We start from the raw sequence: 22,870 nt of genomic DNA, 5'->3' as shown, positions 1-22,870 counted from the left end.
TTTTTCTCTTGGTAGTAATTCTTTTCTGAATTTGTCTACAGGCATTTCAATCCATATAGTATAGTTGGCCTTGAAAGTAGTGACCATGAAGAAAGAAGAGAGGCCTACTCAAATGGGACCAAGATTTATGGAAGGCATCCCCATATCAGCAAATTTGCTAGATATTATAAAGCAGGTATTGAAATAAGAGTGAAACCAGAGTAATATTCTATTAAAAAGTTCATCATAAAGTACTTATAAGCACTACAAATCTTTAAGCACAGGCCAAATGCTAAAAATATTACACATATAATTGGCTAGGAAATGTACATTAAATATAGGAATCATAAAAGGCTCCCTATGAAATGCAGATTACCATGGGTATACAAGCTTAAGTACAGGATTATCTTCACAAAACCTGGAAATTAATGAAGACTTAGTGAGCCAAGAACAATGGAAGGAGCAATGATAGGAACAAACCACACACAGGAAGAAAGCATGCCAAGTAAGCAGATTGGAGCAATTGTGTTACCAACTGCCATAAGATGGTAAGTGCATAATACTTGACAGAGAGACTATATGCAATATGCAGGAATGACAGCCAAGTTTGACAGTCATGCAACTCTTGGAAGAATATGGGAAGCTCATGTTTAAAAGTGGACTTAAAATTGCTGAAAACCTCAGAAGAGTTTACAAAAATTACTTACCTCTATATAGGTTTGCATGGTGGCATCTGTTGGTCGATCTGTGATGAGGAACTGCATGTTCTTATATCCAATCTCTGAAGGGGCAGGCCTGATGCTCTTGGAACGCATGTTGCTGTTTGCACTCATAACGCTTAAACCAAATAGATGACGGTTCCACAACCTCCTTGGATCTTGATCCAGCTACTATTGTTTTCTTTCTTTGCTATGTTGTTAAATGGCCACAAAAAACACCACTACAGTTATGTGCAGAGGTAGAATGTGCTTCACTGCAGCCCTTCTGACCCAATCTAACACATGAAATACAGATTAAAGGCTTACAGTTTTTCTTGTAAAATCTATCAAAGTTACTACAAACTTTGGCTAACAGTCAGTTTGGACTGACTTTTTATGTACACAACATTCACAATGATATACAGGAATCACAATATAGTGGGAGAAGCGAGTTGTAATGGGGACTAGGAAGGCCAAGTGCCTAACTCCTGGTGGTGTGGAAGATTTGAATCTGCCAATTCTCCTATGGACACTTAGGAGTTATGCCAAATAGAAGGCAATTGATATTACCACATCAAAAGATGCTGAATAAAATCAAAAGTCCTTGCATGCACGCACTTGTAGCAAGATTTGGCTTCAGCGGGTGGACCCGTCACACACCATGCCGTCACTTTACCCCATCACAAAACTCAAGTCTCCCGTAGTTTTCTTATCGACTCGGACCACAGCTCAGAGCATACGGCAGACTTTCTTCAGTTTTCAGTCTATTTGATCTGATATTGTGCCTTGCAATACTCCCCTGAGCCCCTCAACAACTCCATAAGTGTGTATCCTCGCCCACAGGACAGCTGAAAAAGAAAAAAAAATGATTCATTACAGAATATTCTAAAGAATACTTTTTATAATTTTTACTTTCTTCCCTACTTTATAAATGTAACAATCATTTGTTTTAAAACAGGATCCACACAGTTCAGGGCACATTGTTACTTGAAATTAGTCCAATCCTGTAGGCTTGTCTCCCTCGTACCAACAACTGCCACCAAACTGACCCACAAGTCACCCTAGTAAGGCTAGAGTAAAACAGTGTGGGATGAAGTGACCAATGTCTTCTGTACACAGGAAACTCATCTGTTACCACTGCAAGGATGAAATTCCAACTGCTAACTGTAATATGAGCATCTTTTAAGGAGTCCATGGTCAACTGTAAGCCAAGCATTTACCATGTGAGGTATCCTTACAAGGTTAATGAGTCCTATAGGCTGAGCAATGTTCTGGTACTGTGGCTTGCAAAATACTTCAATACATAGTGGTTATAATGGGGTTGGTTTGCAACCTACCCACCACAACCACCAAGCCCAATGTGTAGGCTGCCAGGCTACTGTAAACAAGGCACAAGCCATGAATGGAGTCAACTGCTGGCGGGTTTTCTATGCAAATGCCAGGAACACTTTTTCCCTTTCCAGGATAACTCACTATCTCTATTTCATAGAAAAGGCAGAGCTAAAGAGGCTTTAAATGGATAATGTGGCTCTCTGAAGTGAGGAGACCAGGTAGTATCAAGATCAATGAAGTTACACCAACTACTGATCAGACCACAAGAACAGGGCCCACTCTGCAGTATCTGTACAAGAAATACAACTGGCATTGAAGAAATCTAGAAAGGCACCTTGGTTCAATGGGCATCACGTGGAATGTTATAGTGGAATGGCTGATGAGATTGTCTAATGACATGAGTTGGAGTGCACACATTAACTGAACGGATTTAATGAAGAAAAGAATGATCAAGTGTTTGTGGTGTAATATGTGAGAAGTTCTTGGCAAATGGTAAGATACTAGTTGGTATTTCATGGACCTGGAGGAGTATTATGGTGTGCATTGCAGATGTAAAGGATAACAGTCCACTGAAGACAATCAAGTTTTCACATACGCAGTGGGGCATGTACGAGGCTATGGAATGGAGTGAGTGAATGGTAAGAGAATGTGGAGCTGTGTTTGTATGATGTTGCCACGGTTATTGTATGAATAGAGTGGTGAATGAGGTAAAATGTTATGCAGTGTTCTAGAATTTGTGGGAGAAGTTCATGGGTCATTAAAGGAAAACAGATTCCTAAAAAAAGATTTAAAGCAGTTGGAGGCAGCCTGAAAGGGTGTAGAAAAAAAAAACTTTAAAGAGTAAATGTGGATTAAAGTAAGGCATCAACATGTGGAAGGAGTAATGGTAGTGGCATATTGGTTGCAGGCAAAAGGTGCAAGAGGCTGGGGGAAGTGGAGAGGTGACTAATCGGTGTTGTAAGTAATAATGAATAGAAGGGTGGATGGATTGTAGAAAAACTGGCAAGTAATTGTCTTGGTGAAATGAATACATGATAAATAGGTAGTTGGAGATGTGTGGTAGGAAAAGATTTTACAAAGAAGTAGTTGAACCCAACTTGTCCATTCAAATAACTATTCAAACCCACTGGACCTCTGTGTAAACAGGTTGCACAATCTGTGAGACTGCATCCAAAGGCTACTACATTCTTGGCAAGTTTCTTATGCTGTTTTGGCAAGCATGACCAATTTGCTCTCCAATCCAGTGATGTGCAGTGTATCCACTCCAGCTATATGTCAAAAGGATAGATATTTGTCATTTATCTATATACCAAATGGGGTTCTTCTCCTTTAAAAGGGAAGTAGCCAAGTCAAAAGGCATGCACCTATTCCCACCCATTCCACTCATCCACCCTCTCATCTTAGTTCCTTGTGGATGATGAGTCATCCTTGTATCCCACCCACTGCCCTGGGCCATAAGCAATGCAGCAAGACAGTACATCCACAGCAAGGTCACTTCACTGGATTGGCGATTCCCATCTCCATCCCCTCACGTCAAAAAAGAGAAGACTGGGTGAAATCTTTATTTGTAATATCAAATTATTATTCATCTGTGTAAATTTTGTAGAGTAAAATCTAGATAAAACAAATTCCAAACCATGAAAATCCTGAGAGCATACCATGAAAAGAGGACCCCTAACCTTAACATTTAAAATACTGGTACACCTTTTGAGATTGCCATACTAACTACAATCATAGCAGCAATAAGTGGATTGGTCTAAAATAACGGTAGTGTCTAGTATATCATTATACATCTTGCGATCGTACAATTTTCTCAATTCATGTTTATGCAAATAATTCAAAGACACCATTGACTGATGGTAGACCTTGAATCCTACATGCCCTCAACTCTGCCTGCCTATATGACCAATACCACACAGACAACAATTGGGGCTCTGCCCACTCCACAGGACAGGTGCCAGGCAACTCAGCCACTATGTGGCAACAGTGAAACCAGTGTAAACAGCTCAACACATTACTAATCCCCACATAATACCTAATAAGTTCATCTAATTCATAGCATACATGTAAACATAAAAACCAATTAAAAGTAGTAGTGGCCAATCATATAGAGTTAATTTCTAGGTCTTATTTACTATTTTTTCATATGCACAAGTTTTTCAATTCATATAAAAACAGAAATAAAAAATTAAATTATACAATACAATAAAAGACTCAAAACAAACAATTAAAAGATAACTTAGCCCCAGTTAGATCCGTTACTTTTAATGGCACTTATGATGACTAAGTGAAGTTCTATTAACTTTGTGCCGTTTATTACTAAAAGTAATGCTAGCACAAAATCCAACGAGTCAATCATACCATATGGTATTTAATTTCTAATGATACAAGCATACCATAACATATGCTATTTAATTTCCAATGATAAAAGCCTAAGTTCCACACCCGGAAACCAGCAGCCACACAGCATCTGGCAACAGTCACACCTGAAGAATTCTCCCCAGAACGTCCACCTAAAGAACCATCACCCCAGAAAACAGAATAAAAGATAATGATATGATATAACCTACCCTAACCTAACCAAATAGGGGTTACTTGCTGTCATCAACTTGTACAACTGAACCATCGACACCCCACTTTAAGAATTGTCACCCTGATGAAGTCTGGTGTGACAATTCTCCAGATGACCTCATAGATCTCCATGAGAAGAAAGTTCAGACAAAGTGTGCCATGTATAAGTATAGGGCAGTTTCTGCCACACCTGTAGCAGTAGAACAGTTGGTGTCGGGTCAACTCGGCCCATCTACTCTACCAAGCCGGCCCACAACGGTTAGGTTAGAGTAGCAGAGTTCATCATACTTTAATTTCTTTGACCTCCACATCTATCAAAACAAAGATGACCTCCACATCTATCAAAACAAAGATGGTGTCTCAAGCAGCCAATGGGCTGAGTTGGACAACAACCAGTCTAGTTATCAGCTCTCCATAAAAGAACAGAATATGTCGAAGTTGCCTCGGTTAATTTGGTCTCGGTCTCAAGACAGTGCTAGCTTTGTGCACCTCACCATGGATTAAAGGAAGCTAAGAATCAAAGGAAATTAACAAATTTTGAAGATTGGAGGCTGGGAGATAACTAATGTTCATCTCACAAGACCACCCTGTGCTAACACGGCCCGCTACTTTTCTTGGTCCTAATGAACGACATAGGCCAAGCCGTTGACAGCTCATTCTTGTCCTCCTTTGCAGATGACACCACCCTCAGCCATAGAATCAGCCATGAGGCCGATATCCAGGAATTGCAAGACAACCTGGACAAAATCTGAGAATGGGCTGAACTTAACATGCATTTCAATGATGAGAAGTTTGAAATACTAAGATGTGGCCCAAATTCTGACCTAAAAAGTTCCACCACACTCCATACCAGAGGAGGCACAAATATATCCTCGAGTCCGGTTGTAAAGTGCCTTGGAATTCACCTCAATGAAGAGGCCACCTACAGAAACCACATCTTCAAAATTACTAGTAAAGCCAGACAAATGGCTGGATGGGTACTTAGGACCTTCAAATCAAGAGATGAACAGCTAATGTTATCACTCTGGAAGGCACTTATACAACCAGTACTCGACTATTGTAGCCAACTCTGGTCACCACACAAAAGGGCAGAAATACAGGAACTAGAGTCTGTCCAAAGGCATTTCACAAGGCATGCAGGGCCTCAATTATTGGGATCACCTGAAAAAACTAGGCCTATACTATCAACAAAGAAGAGAGATACCGGGCCATATATATGTGGAAAATACTGGAGAAACAGGTTCCTGACCCTACTACATTGTCTCTACTAGAAATACACATTAGCGGAAATGGTCGCATGTGTGAAAAGAAAACACTGCCTACATCTGCCCCAGACAGAATCAGGACCCTATTGGCTGCCAGCTTCACATATAATGGTCCCAGAATCTTCAATAGCCTACCAAAACATATAAGATAAAAAACTGCCCAGTCACAAACTTTAAACAACACCTAGATAAATATCTGAAGTCACAAGCAGACGAGCCTCCCGTACCTGGATACACAGCTCATTGCAGGGCAGCCTCAAATTCCATTCCAGACCAGATCAACCTACAAAAAGGAGATTCCTGGACTGGAAGTAGCGGTGGACCACCACAGCTATGAGGAAGACCCTCTGAATTCTACTAAGTAAACTAAGTAAGTAAAGTAACACCCACTGCTCATCCTGGTTTTGTTATTAAAATTAGGTCAAGCTGATTACACTATTTCCACACCACATTGCCACACGTTGGTAGCTGTGCCGTATGGTATCCCCAGGCTCTGTAATTAAGTACCAAAAATTGCGCAAATATATCCACATAATATGAAATAATTACTACACATGATGATGAAAGTTGAAATTTTTGCTGGTAAGCAGGTTTCCATAACCAGAAGGCCAGTTGCTATGCCCACAAGACTATTCATTCCATCCAAGTTCTTTACGAGACAAGTCCTCTACTAATGCTTTTGACAATTACTATAGCAATAGTAGCATTACAATATATAGAAATCACTTGAAAAGTTTAAAGTGTCTTGTTCAAGGACCCAACACTTTTACAAGTTTCCCATTATGTGGCACATGGGGCGAAAATTAAGCAAATCTTATAAAATTTACATCTAGATCACTTCCATTAATCAATGAAAAATTATTTTCCATGGTACTGTTACTTGGGGGGACAAAAGCAGTCAACTACCTGCAAAGAAGACAAAAGGCCAAACATTTCCACATCAGCTGTTACCTTATCTAGAGGCAAAATTATGGTTTTTACACCATCTAGATGCGTTGGTCTCGCTAGAATAGTGAAATTCCTCTGAAGAACCATCGACTTAAGCCTTGGCCCTTGGCCAGTCCGTGTCTAGATATTGGTAGGTCGGCTCTGCTGTGTACCAAGCCTGGGTGGAGGCCATTTGCCATTACACCATCTTTCGCAAGTGTCTTACATTCACTTCTTTAACGCTGGGTTAACGCTCTTCCCGCTTTACCCTCAACATGCAAATGAGTATTTACTGTACAGTTCGCACCCATATGATAAAAATAATGGGAAATATCAATTATATGGTTACAACAATAAGGATAGCCAGGATTACTATTACTATCCTCAAGGTCTTACGTGTGTCCAGTATTCAACCACTTCATTTTTATCTTGGTATATGTAATGCACATATATTCACATTCTGTATCTCGCACATTGCTAAAAGTGCACGATATGCTTCCACGAAGTAATTTGAAATTGGAAAGTTGGCAATAAAATACAGATAGCGACAGAAGAGAGTAGCCATTCCTTAAGCAGGCCAGACGTTCACACTTACAAATACCTAAATTTCTCACTAGGATTACCTACCTGAGTGTTGTTGTTGCCACAGTATTTAAATTTCATGTTTCAATTCGACTCTGTAACACGGTAAACGTTGCTTCTGATAAGAAAATTATATGTGCTGCATTTAATATGCATCACTTGGCTGCACGATCCGAAGACACGCAATCTTTAGGCCAAGTCTGGCTCACGACTGTGATGTTTGCGCATGCGTCAACTAGCCCTGCACACCTCAAAACTTTAAAGATATCACTTTTCGTATGTTAAAATGGCAATAAAGCACAAATAATTTTTTCTTTTGCTAAATAAATTCTAATATTATGATATACTGTATAATAACATACTTTTGTGACGATACCATTATTAGTGAAATTTAAAGACTGCTAAATGAGAACCTAAATCACTCTGCGCATGCGTCAATCTCAAAAATCCAGACGACGGTAACTACTCAAACTTAGTCTTAAATAAATGCATTTTAATACATTGCAAATATACTAAATAATCTATTAGCAAAAATTACATTTCAGCGCTTTTCAGCATCTTAATGAAAAATATCACAACTAAAAAAATTTAGGTACAGATTCAGCTAATCTTTACATGACAAATATTTTGTAGTGGTGTAATAAATTAATTAATGCATACTATTATAGCATATCAGAAGCCTACAGATATATCTGAAAACGATTAATCATGGCGGTCATTTTCTAAGAATTCTTCGTCATACACAATTCCTCAAGGCCACCCCAATCTAAGCCTGTTTCGCCGAAACGCATTCTGAAGACTGTTATATAGTCCCTAGAGAAGAAAAACAGTGAATTGCACAGGATGTACATTTTAAGGCTAATTTCTAAATACTGTAATATGAATACCTAAAATCAAATATATACTCCTAGTTTTCGCAACCACCTTACGGAAAAAGTGTTGTTTACTTTATGTCTGCAAAACACACACACACGGTCCGGATTCGAATCCCGCCCAGGGCTGAAATAATTCCAGTATCACTACGCTGCGAGTCGTTACTCCAACTTTCGTGGGGGTGGGGGGGAGTTTGGTGTATGTGTAGGTGTAAGGTCACAGCATTACCCATAGATCGGTCATATATGAGCTCTGAGTTCTTTTCCGGGAGGGTAGTAGCTGTTGATCACGAGTCCAACACGTGATTGAAGACCATTGGGAACACACACACACACACACACACACACACACACACACACACACACGCACACGCACAAAGGTGTGAAGAAATATAGTTTTCCATATAATGCATAAGTATTTGGAATAGCTTAGGTGATATGACCCAAGGTCAAATAATACGTGAGTTCAAATATAAATATGATAATTAGAAATCAAGGGTATAGATTAAATTGGAACTATATATTAATTTGAGTCTAGGTAGGTTAGAAATTTAGAGAAAAGGAGACCGGATCCAACGATCGTTGCTCCTCTCCTGTACATTACAATTAGGTAAACACACACACACACACACACACACACACACACACACACACACACACACACACACACACATATATATATATATATATATATATATATATATATATATATATGCATATATATATATATGCGTGTATGTGTAGGTGTGTACATATATACAAAGGATTACAAAGGCGGAGCATGCCGACAGGAGACCTTTTGGTACATATCTAGGTCGGATGCGAAAAAATCATAATAATAATAAATCAATAGATAAAAACTATAATAATGTAAATAACAAATAAAATACATAAATAAATGCATAAGTATAGTTAAATAATAAACAAACAGGTAATTAGTAAATAATGATAAATTGACATATAACTAATAATAGATTAAAATCAAACAGACAAACGATAACAAAACAGAAACAAATAATATAAAATAAATTATAATCATTACAGCATCTTGCTTAGATGTTTATCTAAATGATTCTTAATACATACATATACTCATACATATGTACACCAAAGTTGTTGTTTTTCTACCTTACAGGGGAGGCAGCCAGTTAAAAAGGCAAAATTCCTCTCACCCCCATTGTATCCCCCCACCCACACCACTCCCATTCACCCCTCCTCCCTCCCTCCCCCTTTATATACATATTTGAGAGAGAGAGAGGGAGAGAAAGAGAGAGAGAGAGAGAGAGAGAGAGAGAGAGAGAGAGAGAGAGAGAGAGAGAGAGAGAGAGAGAGAGAGAGAGAGAGAGAGAGAGAGAGAGAGAGAGAGAGAGAGAGAGAGATCCAGTCATGGGGAGTAATACATGAGCCAAGACTGTGGTGAATCACACATACAGTACGTACACATACGCACTCGCGCACACACACACACACACACACACACACACACGGCTTGATGGCGCAGTGGTAGAGTTCCCGGCTGCCACTACGGCGGTCCGAGTTCGAATCCCGCCCATAGCTGAAATAATTACAGTATCGCTGCGCTGCGAGTCGTTACTCCAACTCTCGTGGACGGGGAGTTGGGTGTGTGTGCGTGTAAGGTCACAGTATTACCCATAGAGGGAAATAGTTGTCGATCACGAGTCCAACACGTGGTGAATCACACGTACGCACGCACGCGCGCACACACACACGCACCCGCGCACGCACGCATACGTATATGAATTCAAATTTAAATATGATTATTCAAAAGTAGGAATATAAAACAAGTTGGAACCATAGCCTACTAGAATTCGAGACTAGACATGATAAATTGGAGAGTAGGACACGGTGCCCCACGAGCGTTGTAACCTCCCTGTACACTACAACCAGGTGAATACGCAGACATACGTGTAAGCGCCTTGACTTCTCACAAGGAATGTCCGACTACAAGCCTCGCTCACGACTTTACAAAGGATTACAAAGGCAAAGCATGCCGACAGGAGACCTTTTGATCCATATCTAGGTCGGATGCAAAAAAAAAAAAAAAAAAAAAAAAAAAAAAAAAAAAAAAAAAAAAAAAAAAAAAAAAAAAAAAAAAAAAAAAAAAAAAAAAAAAAAAAAAAAAAAAAAAAAAAATTCATATTAATAATAAATTAAAACTATAACAATGTAAATAACAATTAAAATACATAAATAAATGCATTGGTATAGTTGAATAACAAACAAACAGGTAAATAGTAAATGATAATAAATTGACATATAACTAATAATAAATGAAAATCAGACAGACAAATTATAACAAAACAAAAACAAATAATATAACATAAATTATAATAATTACAGCATCTTACTTAGGTATTTATCTAAATGATTCTTAAAGCTTCGAACTGAACTACATTGCACTACCTGTGCAGGAAGTTTATTCCATTCATTAACTACACGGTTGGCAAAGTTGTTTCTACCTACTTCCAAATTGAATCTATTTCCGGACAGTTTGAGACCATTGTTTCTTGTCTGATTCTCATTCAATGTGAAAATTTTGTCACTTTTGATGTTGTCAATTCCCTTTAAAATCTTAAAGACCTGTATCAAGTCACCTCTGAGTCTACGCTTTTTTAGGGAAAACAGATTTATGTGCTTAAGTCGATTTTCGTATGATTTATTTTTGATATTTGGAATCAGTTTTGTGGCTCGCCGTTGTACCTTTTCCAGTCTGTCAATGTCTTTAATGAGATTCGGTGACCATACGGAAACAGCATATTCCAAATGTGGACGAACTAACGATTTATATAGCTTGTTAATGAGTGATGGACTTTTGAAATCAAAAGATCGCGCAATCAATCCCAGAATCTTATTTGCTTTCTCAGAGGCTGAAATACACTGCTTGGATGATTTGAGGTCGTTACTGATAATTACGCCGAGATCTTTTTCACTATCCACTTTTGTTAACGAATTTCCAAATAACTTGTAATCGTACTTACTGTTATTTTTACCTATGTGCATTACCTTGCATTTACTTGTGTTAAATTTCATTAGCCACTTTTCAGACCATTGCTGTAATTGATCTAAATCTTCTTGAATATCTAATTGGTTTGAGTGTTCATTTGCCACTCCGCACAGTTTTGTATCATCAGCAAATTTGGAAACAGTAGATTTTAGTCCATTGTCTATATCATTTATATATACTATGAATAGAAGTGGCCCAAGAACGGAACCCTGAGGAACTCCACTTGCAACATTTTTCCATCCAGAAGTTTTTCCATTTAAAACAACTCTCTGTTTTCGACCTTTCAACCAATTACTAGTCCAACCTAATAGGCTACCACTTATTCCATGCAAAGCTAATTTAGTAAGTAGTCTTTCGTGTGGGACGGTATCAAAAGCTTTTGCAAAGTCTAGATATATTAAATCTATATTGTTTCTTTTGTCATAATTCGAGATAACTGTGTTGTAGAATTCGAGTAAGTTAGTCACGCAAGAACGTTTCCGTCTGAAACCATGCTGGCTATCATTTATCAAACGGTTACTTTCTAAATGATATTCGATATCATCTCTGATGATAGTTTCCATTATTTTTCCTACGATCGAAGTCAAACTTATAGGCCTATAGTTATTTGGTTTCTTTTTGTCACCTTTTTTGAATATGGGAGTAACGTTAGCTAGCTTCCATTCTCTTGGGACATCTCCGGATATGATGGATTTCTTGAAAATAATTTCTAATGGAACAACAATCTCATTTTTCATTTCCTTTAAGATTCTTGGATGCCAACCGTCAGGCCCTGGTGTTTTGTTAACTTTGAGTTTGTCTATACACCTTTTAATTTTTTCTTTTGTTATATTTACCGTAGTGAGTAAGTTTACCCCAGACTTTTCACAGGTTTCAGTTTGGAATTCACTTTGAGGTGTTTCGTTTACGAATACCGAGCTAAAATAATTGTTTAAGAGATTACACATTCCTTCATTTGAATATTCAAGTTGACCGTCAGCAGATAATAGTGGACCAATGTGATTCCTAACAACCTTTTTATCTCTAATGTAACTATAGAATTCTTTGGGATTCTCTTTGGATTTCTCAGCGATGTTCATTTCGTATTGTCGTTTTCTTTTTCTTATTGTCTTTTTTAAATCTCTCTGTATTGATACATAACTTTCATAGTCATTAGATGCACCCGAGCACTTATATTTCTTATAAGCCTGTCTCTTTTTAGCAATACTTTTTTCAGTTTCTTTGTCGAGCCACTTTGGGCGAGCCTGATTTGGGGGACGTCTGTCCTTAAAAGGAATGTAAGTTTGAATCATCTTAGTGAGCGTATTTTGAAATATTTCCCACATCTGATCTACAGGCCTTTCGTTTAATTTTTCCTCCCAATCTGTAAGCTGAAGCTCCTGACGTAGTTTTATGAACTGAGCTTTACTGAAATCGGGTATTTTAGAAGCACAAGTATCTATTCTAAAATTGTTTAGGAGTTTGAATCTGACTAAGTTGTGATCGCTATTTGCAACAGATTCACCGACTTCTACATCAGTTGCCATGCTTTCGCGGCTAGTGATCAATAAATCGAGTATGTTTCCATATCTTGTGGGCTCTTTTACATGCTGAATTAAGTAATTGTCACCAAGAAAATCAATCAAGCGACTACCTATATGGCCATGTTCAAGGGTCATCCAATCAATGTCAGTAAAATTGAAATCACCCATTATCAATAAATCCCGGTTGCAGAAACTAGACAGTTCTTGAAATAACAGTTTGTCGTCTGCTAATGATAATGTCTTTGGCCTATATATTACACCTATATTCATTTTTTGTCCATTTGTTTGGGTTAACTCAACCCACAAACTGTCATATGCATCCTGTTTCACTTTCTCTAAAACACAAGCATGAACATTGTTTTTAACGTACAATAGAACACCCCCACCTTTCTTGTGGTTTCTATCCTGATGAAAGTGTTTAAATCCCGCAATATTAAATTCAGCTTCGAACTCTGTACCATTTAACCATGTCTCAGTTATTCCTATCATATCGAGATTTTCGCTTTTGACATACGCCTGTATTTCTTGAAATTTGTTCCTAATACTACGAGCATTAAAGTACATAGTTTTAAGAAACTCCTGATTATTTCTTTTTGACACATTTTGAGTTTCAATATCATGTCTTATATTATAATTTTGTTTTTTATCTATGCCTTGCTCTATATTATTATTATTTGGTCCTTCATTGACATTCAATGCCTCATTAACATTTCTCCTATCAAAATTAACATTTCCCCCATCACGGACATCTGGTCGATTACGGTCATCCGATCTATTTTGTACATTTTGTCCCCCTACGTCACCGTGATTCACGCCGGCCTCCCGTCGTTCAGTGACATTATGTCCGGCATCCCTTTCTAAAATTATATTTTGTCCTCCAGTGACATTATATCCTACCGTGATATTTTTTCCTCCACTATAATTACATCCCATCGTGATCTTTTGTCTTCCACTGTCATTACATCCTATCTTGATATTTTGGCATTCATTGACATTCTGTCCGGTATCTCTTCCTAAAATTATATTTTGTTCTTCACTGACATTATAACCTACCGTGATATTTTCTCCTCCATTATCATTACATCCTATCGTGATATTTTGTTCTCCACTATCATTATTTCCCATTGCAAGCTGTTACTGCCCTCCTTGAGTAACGGAATGGTGTGTGTGTGTGTGTTAGGTCACAGCGTTGCTCATAGATCGACCTACAATACATATTGTAGGATCACGAAACTCTCATCCGGGAAGGTAAGATCTGTCGATCATGGCTCCAGCACGTGATCCAATACCATGGCCGTCCCCAGGGCAGCCAGAAGAAAAAAAGACAATAACATTTAGGAGTTAACACCAACAGCAACAAGACTTTTTTGTGCATTTTTCTAAAATCAACCATATTTAGTAATATTCACGTGAATGCAAATAATTGTAATATTGCTCCGATATGACTTTTCTTCTCCATATTAATAAAACATTTTTTTTCTCTTTTTATAATAAGAATACTTCGATGGGGAACATACGAAAGAGCATAATTTAACATTTTGTTCAGAGTTTACAGAGGAACTTCCTAAGAGGAAGTCCTTGTGTGAACGAAATTTCACACAAATTTATCAGTGTCAATTGGTGATTAAACTTGAAGAAACTAAACTGCATAAAATCGCTTAGCGTTAGTCAGAGCATAATCTTGACAGTACGCCACAGCAGGAGGAGGCTAAGTTTAACTCCTATATATATATATCAATGCTAACCAAACTTATACGAAACAAATTTTCGGGTCTACTGTAGTATCTATTCTAATCACATGACTTTAGCTGAGGCCAGGCTATATAATTCACTTAAAAGAAACTTACGGGATTATTTTTCACCACAAAAGTTACTTCTGAAATTATACCATTGATATGTACTATTTCCTTCTTATTTCCTTCCTACTCTGTTCTACTATCCTTCTTATTTATTCATTATTATTTATTTGTCTATCTATTTATTTATTTATTTATTCATTTATTTCTTTATTTGCATTTGCCCTTTCTATGACAGAACTTCTTCATTGTCATATTGCCCCAAGGGTAAACGCTTTATATTGTTCATATGATATAATGCTTCCTCCTCCCTCTCTTCCTCACTTTCCCTCTTCTCTTCTTCCTCACTTTTCGTTGTTTCTTCTCCCTTGTAATTGGTTCGTCCTTGCCTACCCATTTAGGAGAAGAAGAAAAACTATAGGCAAGGGAGAACAGAAAGAGAAATAGATGTGGAAGAAAAAGAAATGTGGATTATCATCATTGTCAGCAGCATCGTCAGCAACAGCAGCAGCAACATTACCGCGCATATACGCGCAGTGTATCTAAGTAATTTCATATTCATGGCAAAGGAAAAAGAAAATAAAGTAATAAAAAGGTGTGTCTGCATCGTAGTCGTAATTGTAGCTGCAGCGAAAGTACAGGTAGTAACAGCAGAGACAGTATAACAGTAATACTATTAGTAGAGGATGGTGTACTAAAACGGGTTTGTCTTCCAGTCTAACCTATTTTAGTTTTTGGTACTGTAAATGATTCCATAGTCCCTGTTTTCAAGGTACTGCTGTTGAAGGTGATATATATTTCCCTAGTCTGTTTCTCTCGCCACTCACAATCTCTCTCTCTTGCTTTCTGGTTGGTGCATTTCGTCTTCGCTCCTGGCAAGTCATATGACTTGACATCGTGAGTATTTTTGTTTTCTCTATCAAAAGAAACTCAATGTGAGGACGAAGCCTTTATTACTTCAATGTTTCGCTTGTTAGGGTTTAATAAATGCTGTTCGTTTTTTGTTTGCACTAAAAAAAATGCCCACGTTTTTATTTCCTTACAATGTAAAATTGCTTTTGCTGTCTTTTCTAGCTAACCGTGTTGTAGACTGATACTGTTGCCTACGGTTAGGATGCTGAACCAATGTTTTGTTTGTTGTTACCATGTTGTTTATCGCGCTGGTCTAGTTTTCTTAGTAGACTGTTTACGTTGTCGTGGCATGAAATGTCTGACACACAACAGATTCTTGCATTATCAAATGTTTGGATGAGACTCCATTTGAAAGACGATTGGGCATGCGATTGAGTGGCAGAGAAATAACTGTTGGTCCTACAGTACACTGCATTCCATCGTTTATACTTTGTATACTGTATGTTTTATTGTTTAAAGTCTGAATACTGTGTTATATTGTTTTTATGGTCTTTATAGAGTTTACTGTGAGGTGAATATTGTTTCTGTAGGTCTGATGCTAAACACAACATCCATCGAGAATCATTCCCTATACTTCGTCGGTTGCGGTCCCATGTCAACAAAACAATCTGGGTACAACCCGGTTTTACTCGGTCATAACCAGGTGTCTGTTTCACTATCTGGGTGCTTCCTCATGTCCCCACTCTCCACCTTCTCCCACAGACCCATACCTTGGCTCTGGTCCATCTGCGCAAAATGTCCTTTGCCCCCTGTGCATGTATGTACACTCGTGTCACGATCATTCACTTCTCTAGCTGTCCATCCTCTTTTCACTGTTGTTATTTTTTCTTGTTATCTGCTATATCCATACGTGCATGTGTGTGTGTGTGTGTGTGTGTGTGTGTGTGTGTGTGTGTGTGTGTGTGTGTGTGTGTGTGTGTGTGTGTGTGTGTGTGTGTGTGTGTGTGTGTGTGTGTGTTTGTTTGTTTGATGCACTTCGTAACTTTCTAAGTTGTATTTTCCCTAGTCGACTTTCACAACAACGTTTCAGATCCTTGCACGGGTCTCTCCTTTTGGCACGTGTTCAGAATCTAACCAGTGGCTATGTCGATTTCTTGAATACTCGAAGTACCTTTACCCTTTTGCAGATTTGCAGCTGTTTATGACCACATGTGACCACCTCTTTCGACGCACTATCCCAATCTTATGTTCGCAATAATAGTTGTATAGGAACTTCCTATTCATACGCGACTATACATCTACTGTTAAGATTTCTTTTCTCCTGCCATCCGGTTCTTAGTTGCTAAATAATAATTTAGTTATTAAAACTCGAATCGAATCCTAACAATTGCATTGCATCATCCTGACTCCATTAAGGCAATTTCAAAACCTTGTTCCAGCCTTTTATCTACGAATTTTATCTGATACGTAAAGACGTGATAGAGTGGCTCACCAAAAGCCCTCACGTGTTAATCTCTTGAAAATAATTACAATAGCAATACTTTTATCATTAGCACAGAACATAACTTTATCTTCAATTTCATGCGCCTCAGTAGAAGCATATATTACAATACAGATGAAACCCAAGTTGTATTTCAACCCAACATCATACGTTCATCAGTCAGAGTAATCTCTACAACTACGGTTGTTGTTTTATGTATAAAACTACTTCTCCACTTCCCTGATGCGGATCGGAAGGCCGTGGCCCGACCAGGAGTAGCCGTAACTCTCCCTGCTGATCTCACCAATACCCAATCTCCTCACCTCCAAGAGAACCATCCTTTCAGCTCCGCCGATGAAAAAGAAGGGATCGTCACTGGAGATGGAAAGGATGCTCCAGGAGGCACGTTCATGAGCTGTAATTTTTAGTATAGAGGACTTTCACGTGACGTCACCAAACCGGAAACCGGCCATATTGGAGGCATTGGCGTGTAAACAAACGTGCTTGCCTGACCTGTTTAACGTGCTCACCTGTCATTTATTCATTGTGTCTTTCGCGATAAATTTAAATAACAATGGTGAATTACTGTAGAGTTGTGGGATGCCATAATAGGTCAGATAGAGAGAAAGAACTGCAGATTTACAGACTCCCTAAAGTGATTAAAAATCAAGGTTTGGAATGGGAAAAGCTTTGTGAAGACCGACGACGCTTATGATTGGCGAGCTTACAGCAGAACTTTGATGGAAAGAATTTGGATTTGAACAATAATCTGTACAGCTCACTTTATTTCTGGTTAGTAGGCCCAGATCAATTTTTATAACGGGTTTGTTTATAACTTATAAATTAGGTTTGAATTGTGGTCAGACTATGGCCTATTAATTAAATCATGTCCGGGCAACAAATATGGTGTAGGACCTAGCTGGCACTGAATCTGAACAGCAGTGGAGGACAGGCAACTAATACTAGCCAAGGTTATACATAGATAATCATATAACCTTGATATTAGGCCTAGTCAGTAGGTACACTAGAATCTAGTTCTTTATGTCTGCTGCTGCTAATATTTAAACCTGACATTTTTTTCAGTTTCATCTTTCTAGGCCTTTTTATTTTTATTATTATTTTTTTACTATGCCTGACCCATATTCTATCAGGAAGCACAAAGGAACAACAAATATTTTGCATTAACAGTGTACATAGACTTGAGTAAGTTTGACATTTTAATCTAAAAATAAAACAAGTCCAGTAAATAAAAAAATAAATGAAAAATAATTATATATTTTGATAAATTATTAATAATTATTATAACAACTTTGTTTATTTCCTCTAATTCTAATTAGTGAAAAATCTAACTTTTATATTTTACAATTGACACATTATCTGTCCATCAACAAAGTCTCGATTAAGATGTCATATTTAGCCTAGAATTATTGTTTTTTCATTGTGTTTATTTTTACAAGGGAGAAGGCAGAATTGCATCAAAGGGACAGTCCTGATTGAGTACCCTCAGTAAACATGCTTGGTTCAAAGGCAAAACCACCAGTTGCTTCTCCAGAGATCTTAAGGTTTAAACGACGAGAAGACAGAATTCAAAAGAAAATGGATTATGCAGCAGCCAAGTCATTATTATTACTTAATAAAGATAAGGATACAACAGAGGTCCAACCTACTACTCCAGGAAGTGGAACACAGAGAGATCTGACAGAAGATGTGATGTCTTCAATGATTGAGGAATTGCGGAATTTGAGAACTGAAAACATTGAACTTCGAGCCAAAGTTGAAGCTCGGTCACAAAAGCATGATGTAGATGAATTTAAGGATAAAGATGAGAAAGTGTTATATTACACAGGATTTCTCACATTCCAGATTTTGTGAACAATTTTTATTTATTTGGAACCCTTCCTGTAAAAAAAGAAAAGAAAAAAAAACTATGAGCAAATTTCAGATGTTGATTATGACAATGATGAGGTTAAGACTGAATGTGTCAGCTTTATTTTTATCTTATGAATTTCCTGTTTCTCGCTCAACTGTATGCATGATCTTGTTTGATGTTGTTGGTGTCATGTACGTCAGGATGAAACCTTTAGTTTTTTTGGCCATCCAGGGACGCACTTGCTAAAACAATGCCAATGGAATTGAGAAAACATTTTGGAACTAAGTGTGTGGTAATTATTGACTGTTTCGAGGTTTTCACAGACAGGGCAACTAATTTAAAAGCCAGGGCTGAAACATGGTCTTCCTATAAACATCATAACACAGTTAAATTTCTTATTGGCATTCCCCCACAGGGCACAGTTTCTTACATATCAAAATCATGGGGAGGTAGAGCCAGTGACAAACATATTGCAGAAAATACGGATCTTCCCCACAAATAAGTGCTAATTTCTTCTCCTTGTTAAGCCCATCACAGTATCTATCTAAAGTGTCTTTCAATTTTACTTTAGAAATGTTCCTTTTTGCCATGACTGAGATGTATTTGTAACCAAAAAGCTTTGCCTGTAACATACACGTCTGATCTGTTTGTTTACACTCCAATATCTCCAATATGGCCGCTCATCCGGGTTAGTCGATGAGTTGTGACGTCAGTGCAACCACTCTATACGACGTTCGCAACCTAGAAAGACTGTTTTCACACTTGTACAGAGGTTGCCTGTTCCATTTATCTCTCGATTTACTTGAAAAATAAGATAAAAGGGTCTCTTGAGTTCATACACTGGCCATTCTGACTTTCTCTTTTTCACCAAATGCACAAACACCCTCATGACTTGTTAGGGGAATTTGTCCAGGAAATTGTTTTTGTTTTTAAATTGGTTTGAAGACAATGATACTGGTTACCATTAACCGCAATGATTCGGGAGAAGGCAGTCATCATTTCCCCTACAGAGATGTGAAACATGTAGAAGCAATGAACATAGCAAGGCCAAAACAGGTGACTATGTTGAAACTGTGTAGAGCCAATGGAATGGAATGTTGTATCCAACCACATGAAACTTAATCCATGTTCTTAAATGAGTAAAAAGTATAATATTTGAATATTTCGAGATACATCAATTCAACTTAATGGAATACAGAGAAGTTGAAGAATATTAGAAGTTGCTTCTAAATGTGGATAGAATATTTGGGAAATTTTCTTTTGGAAGTTTATATATATATATATATAAATATATATATATATATATATATATATATATATATATATATACAATTTCTTTTGATAAATTATTGGTTTTATGGCGCTGAACAGGGAACTGACAATCGACTCGGTGTAGAGATCTTGTGCTTCTCTCCTGAGAGATAATTATGGTAAATGGGATATTTAAGGAGGACACCAGGAAGAAGGGAATGCATAATTTGAAAAAAAAACACTTCTCTTCGCGTTGAAGTGAGTCTCCAATCATAATAGCATATCAGTTGTATAAAAGTTTGCAGTTGGTATGCCTGTACGGCGGCGGGGGTGAACGCGTCGCGTCGACATCCAACCAACAGAAGGAAAATGGGCCAATTGCAAGGGATGGAGATTTCGTAAATAAAATACTCACTATTAACGAGTTAAGTGTTTAAGGCTAACAAAAGGGCACAGGCTTATATATTCATACACCTTATTGATGAATCACACATCGTTCATGTAGACAAGGAGCACTAAGATAAATAACTCAAGTTGAATGGATAAGATGGATCGGCTTTTCTATCAAATGCAGGATTAGAACAAATGTGTTTGTAGAGGGAAACTGAGGTTTTAATCAAATCCAATAGAACAGGTGGAAAGCGCATTACGTTTCATACAGACAATGGCAAGTGAGGATATGTTGATTGAGGTGATAATGAGCCTGTCTATATGGGAGCCAATTTCTTGAGATGTTGGAGTATTAGCCATACAAGACCATCTACCCGTACCTCTATACATTTAACACCAAATGATAATATATCAAGACTAATGTAATATACGTTGGTACTTTCATGAATATCAGAAAATGGTTACAAAATGGCAACCAAGCAGAAACATGAACATCACATAAAGATTGCAAAGCTACTACACGTCCAGGAGTGAAAATGCAGTTTCTTTCCTGCCAGGCAGTATTAAACCCTACCTATACTGCTACAGGGTACGCCATTCCTTAGCTAGTATACATGGAATGTATACATAGAATGTATACATAGTATACATAGAATGAACCATGCAGGCCTCTACGCCTAGAAGAGAGAGGTGTGGACACAAGGACGTGGACAGGACACTTCAGGGTATTCCAATACTTGGCTAGTCGGTCATTCTAGGAATATGCAGCTGCTAAGCAACCCAGATCATAGCCAGAACTTCATACTGTGTGTGGGGGGGGGAGGCTGTTTCCACTGCAAGGTGGGGTGCTTATTTTTTTTGGTAGTTAGTTTTTCTTCGTATTTCTAAGAGGTCTAGCGTGAATTTTTCCTTCTGTGTATATTTCTAATTGACCATATGAACATGTAATGATATGAAATGTATAGTTTTACTGTGCATATAATTATAAAATCATAATATTTGTCAATAAAATTGTATTATAAACATTATTGCTTATTAAAACATTTTTATAACTGTAACTATTTTTTTTATTATTCTTTCGTGGTATTTCTGAAATGCTAATGAGTTTTGAGGGGTTAGGTCCCACATCATAACCATCCCCCCTATGGCCACACGCCCGGATGCAAGTATGTGAATGTGTGTGTGTGTGTGTGTATGCGTTATCAATGGCGCATGACACAACGTGTCCTTATGCCGGAATATTGCACCAGGGGGGGGGGGGTACGGATTTCATCATTGTCCGCAACATTTGACAACTTATGAATCATCTGGAAATTACCTCAGAACTGATCATTCTTTCCAAAATGATAAGGACATACCAAAGGAGGACACTATGCACTAATCATGAAACACATTAGATATGCATTTCCTGCTCACGTGATTTAATCTTTCATTATCAAACACTTTTATCAATTTCTCAATCTTATGCATTAAGACGCTGCATCTAGAAAGCAAGTGGTGGGAGGAGGGGGGTCCGTTCAGAAGATTTCAGTAAAAAAATGAAAAAAAAAAAATCGAAAAGATGCTTGTTGCATCACGTGAACGAGTCAACAACTCACCAATGGATTGGGAAGATTAATGACCATGCCTAATCATAATAAAGATTATTTTTTCATTCTTTACAGTGTTATCATGCACGCCGATATAGACGTGTCTATCAGCAAAACACCCGATAAGATTCAAGTGGTCACAAGCCTTTCCTTCGATTTACTCCTGGACATGTCGATGCAAACCGAACAGATACATTGTCGAATGTAAGCCGCTGTACATAAGTCGATACCTGCTTGTAAGGAAAAAATGTAAGATGTTGACGGGGAATTAACATAAACTTTAAGATTAGAAATAGATATATAGATATATAAACAAACAAATGAAAAGTTACAACAAACAAATAAATAAATAGAAAATGAATAAATAAACAAATGAATAACATTGAAAGAGGGACAACAAATGATCGTGAACAATTGACAAGTCAAAAGTTGCATCAAGAGGTATAATATTAATTATAATGATAATACTAACAGTAATAATAATAATAATAATAATAATGATAATGATAATAATAATAATGTCTTATAAACAATAAAACTAAATATTAAATATTTTTTTAGTAAATATTGTGTTTAACATTATCATGCTTTGTATAATAAAACATTATTTGTTCGTACGAGACGTTCTTTAAGAAATATGGGTGGAAGGAAAATTACACATAGGTTAATCTCCTTTCAGTAACGAAAGAAACAAGACAAAAACAACTCCCCCCTTCATATTTCAATCTAATCGTAAGTCGATGGACAGAATACATAACTTCCTCGCTTCGACAATCGAGGTGACGGTCAGAATTTTCAATATTCAGTTAAATGCCTGTGTGGTACTTATGTTATATTGATATATCATCCACAACCACAGGCATTCAAA

At 37.5% G+C, this 22,870-nt stretch overlaps 1 protein-coding gene across 5 annotated transcripts in view; it reads right to left on the bottom strand.

Annotated features, from left to right (window-relative positions):
* Nucleotides 1-22,870, bottom strand: part of PRL-1 (protein-tyrosine phosphatase 4A family member PRL-1) — a 94,876-nt gene that overhangs the window by 18,360 nt on the left and 53,646 nt on the right. For 2 of the 5 annotated variants that reach the window (XM_076213473.1, XM_076213472.1), the window contains exon 2: nt 687-1,525. In XM_076213473.1, the coding sequence (XP_076069588.1) occupies nt 687-812 (126 nt within the window). In that variant the 5' untranslated portion in view covers nt 813-1,525. Of the gene's footprint in view, nt 1-686; nt 1,526-6,796; nt 6,949-7,399; nt 7,585-22,870 lie in introns of those variants that run through there. The other 3 variants (XM_076213471.1, XM_076213475.1, XM_076213476.1) reach the window with 3 other exon arrangements.

The sequence above is a fragment of the Oratosquilla oratoria genome, chromosome 31 (assembly GCF_046742065.1).
Source record: "Oratosquilla oratoria isolate Oo_2021 chromosome 31, ASM4674206v1, whole genome shotgun sequence".
Lineage (NCBI taxonomy): Eukaryota > Metazoa > Arthropoda > Malacostraca > Stomatopoda > Squillidae > Oratosquilla > Oratosquilla oratoria.
This window is presented reverse-complemented; position numbering and strand designations above follow the sequence as displayed.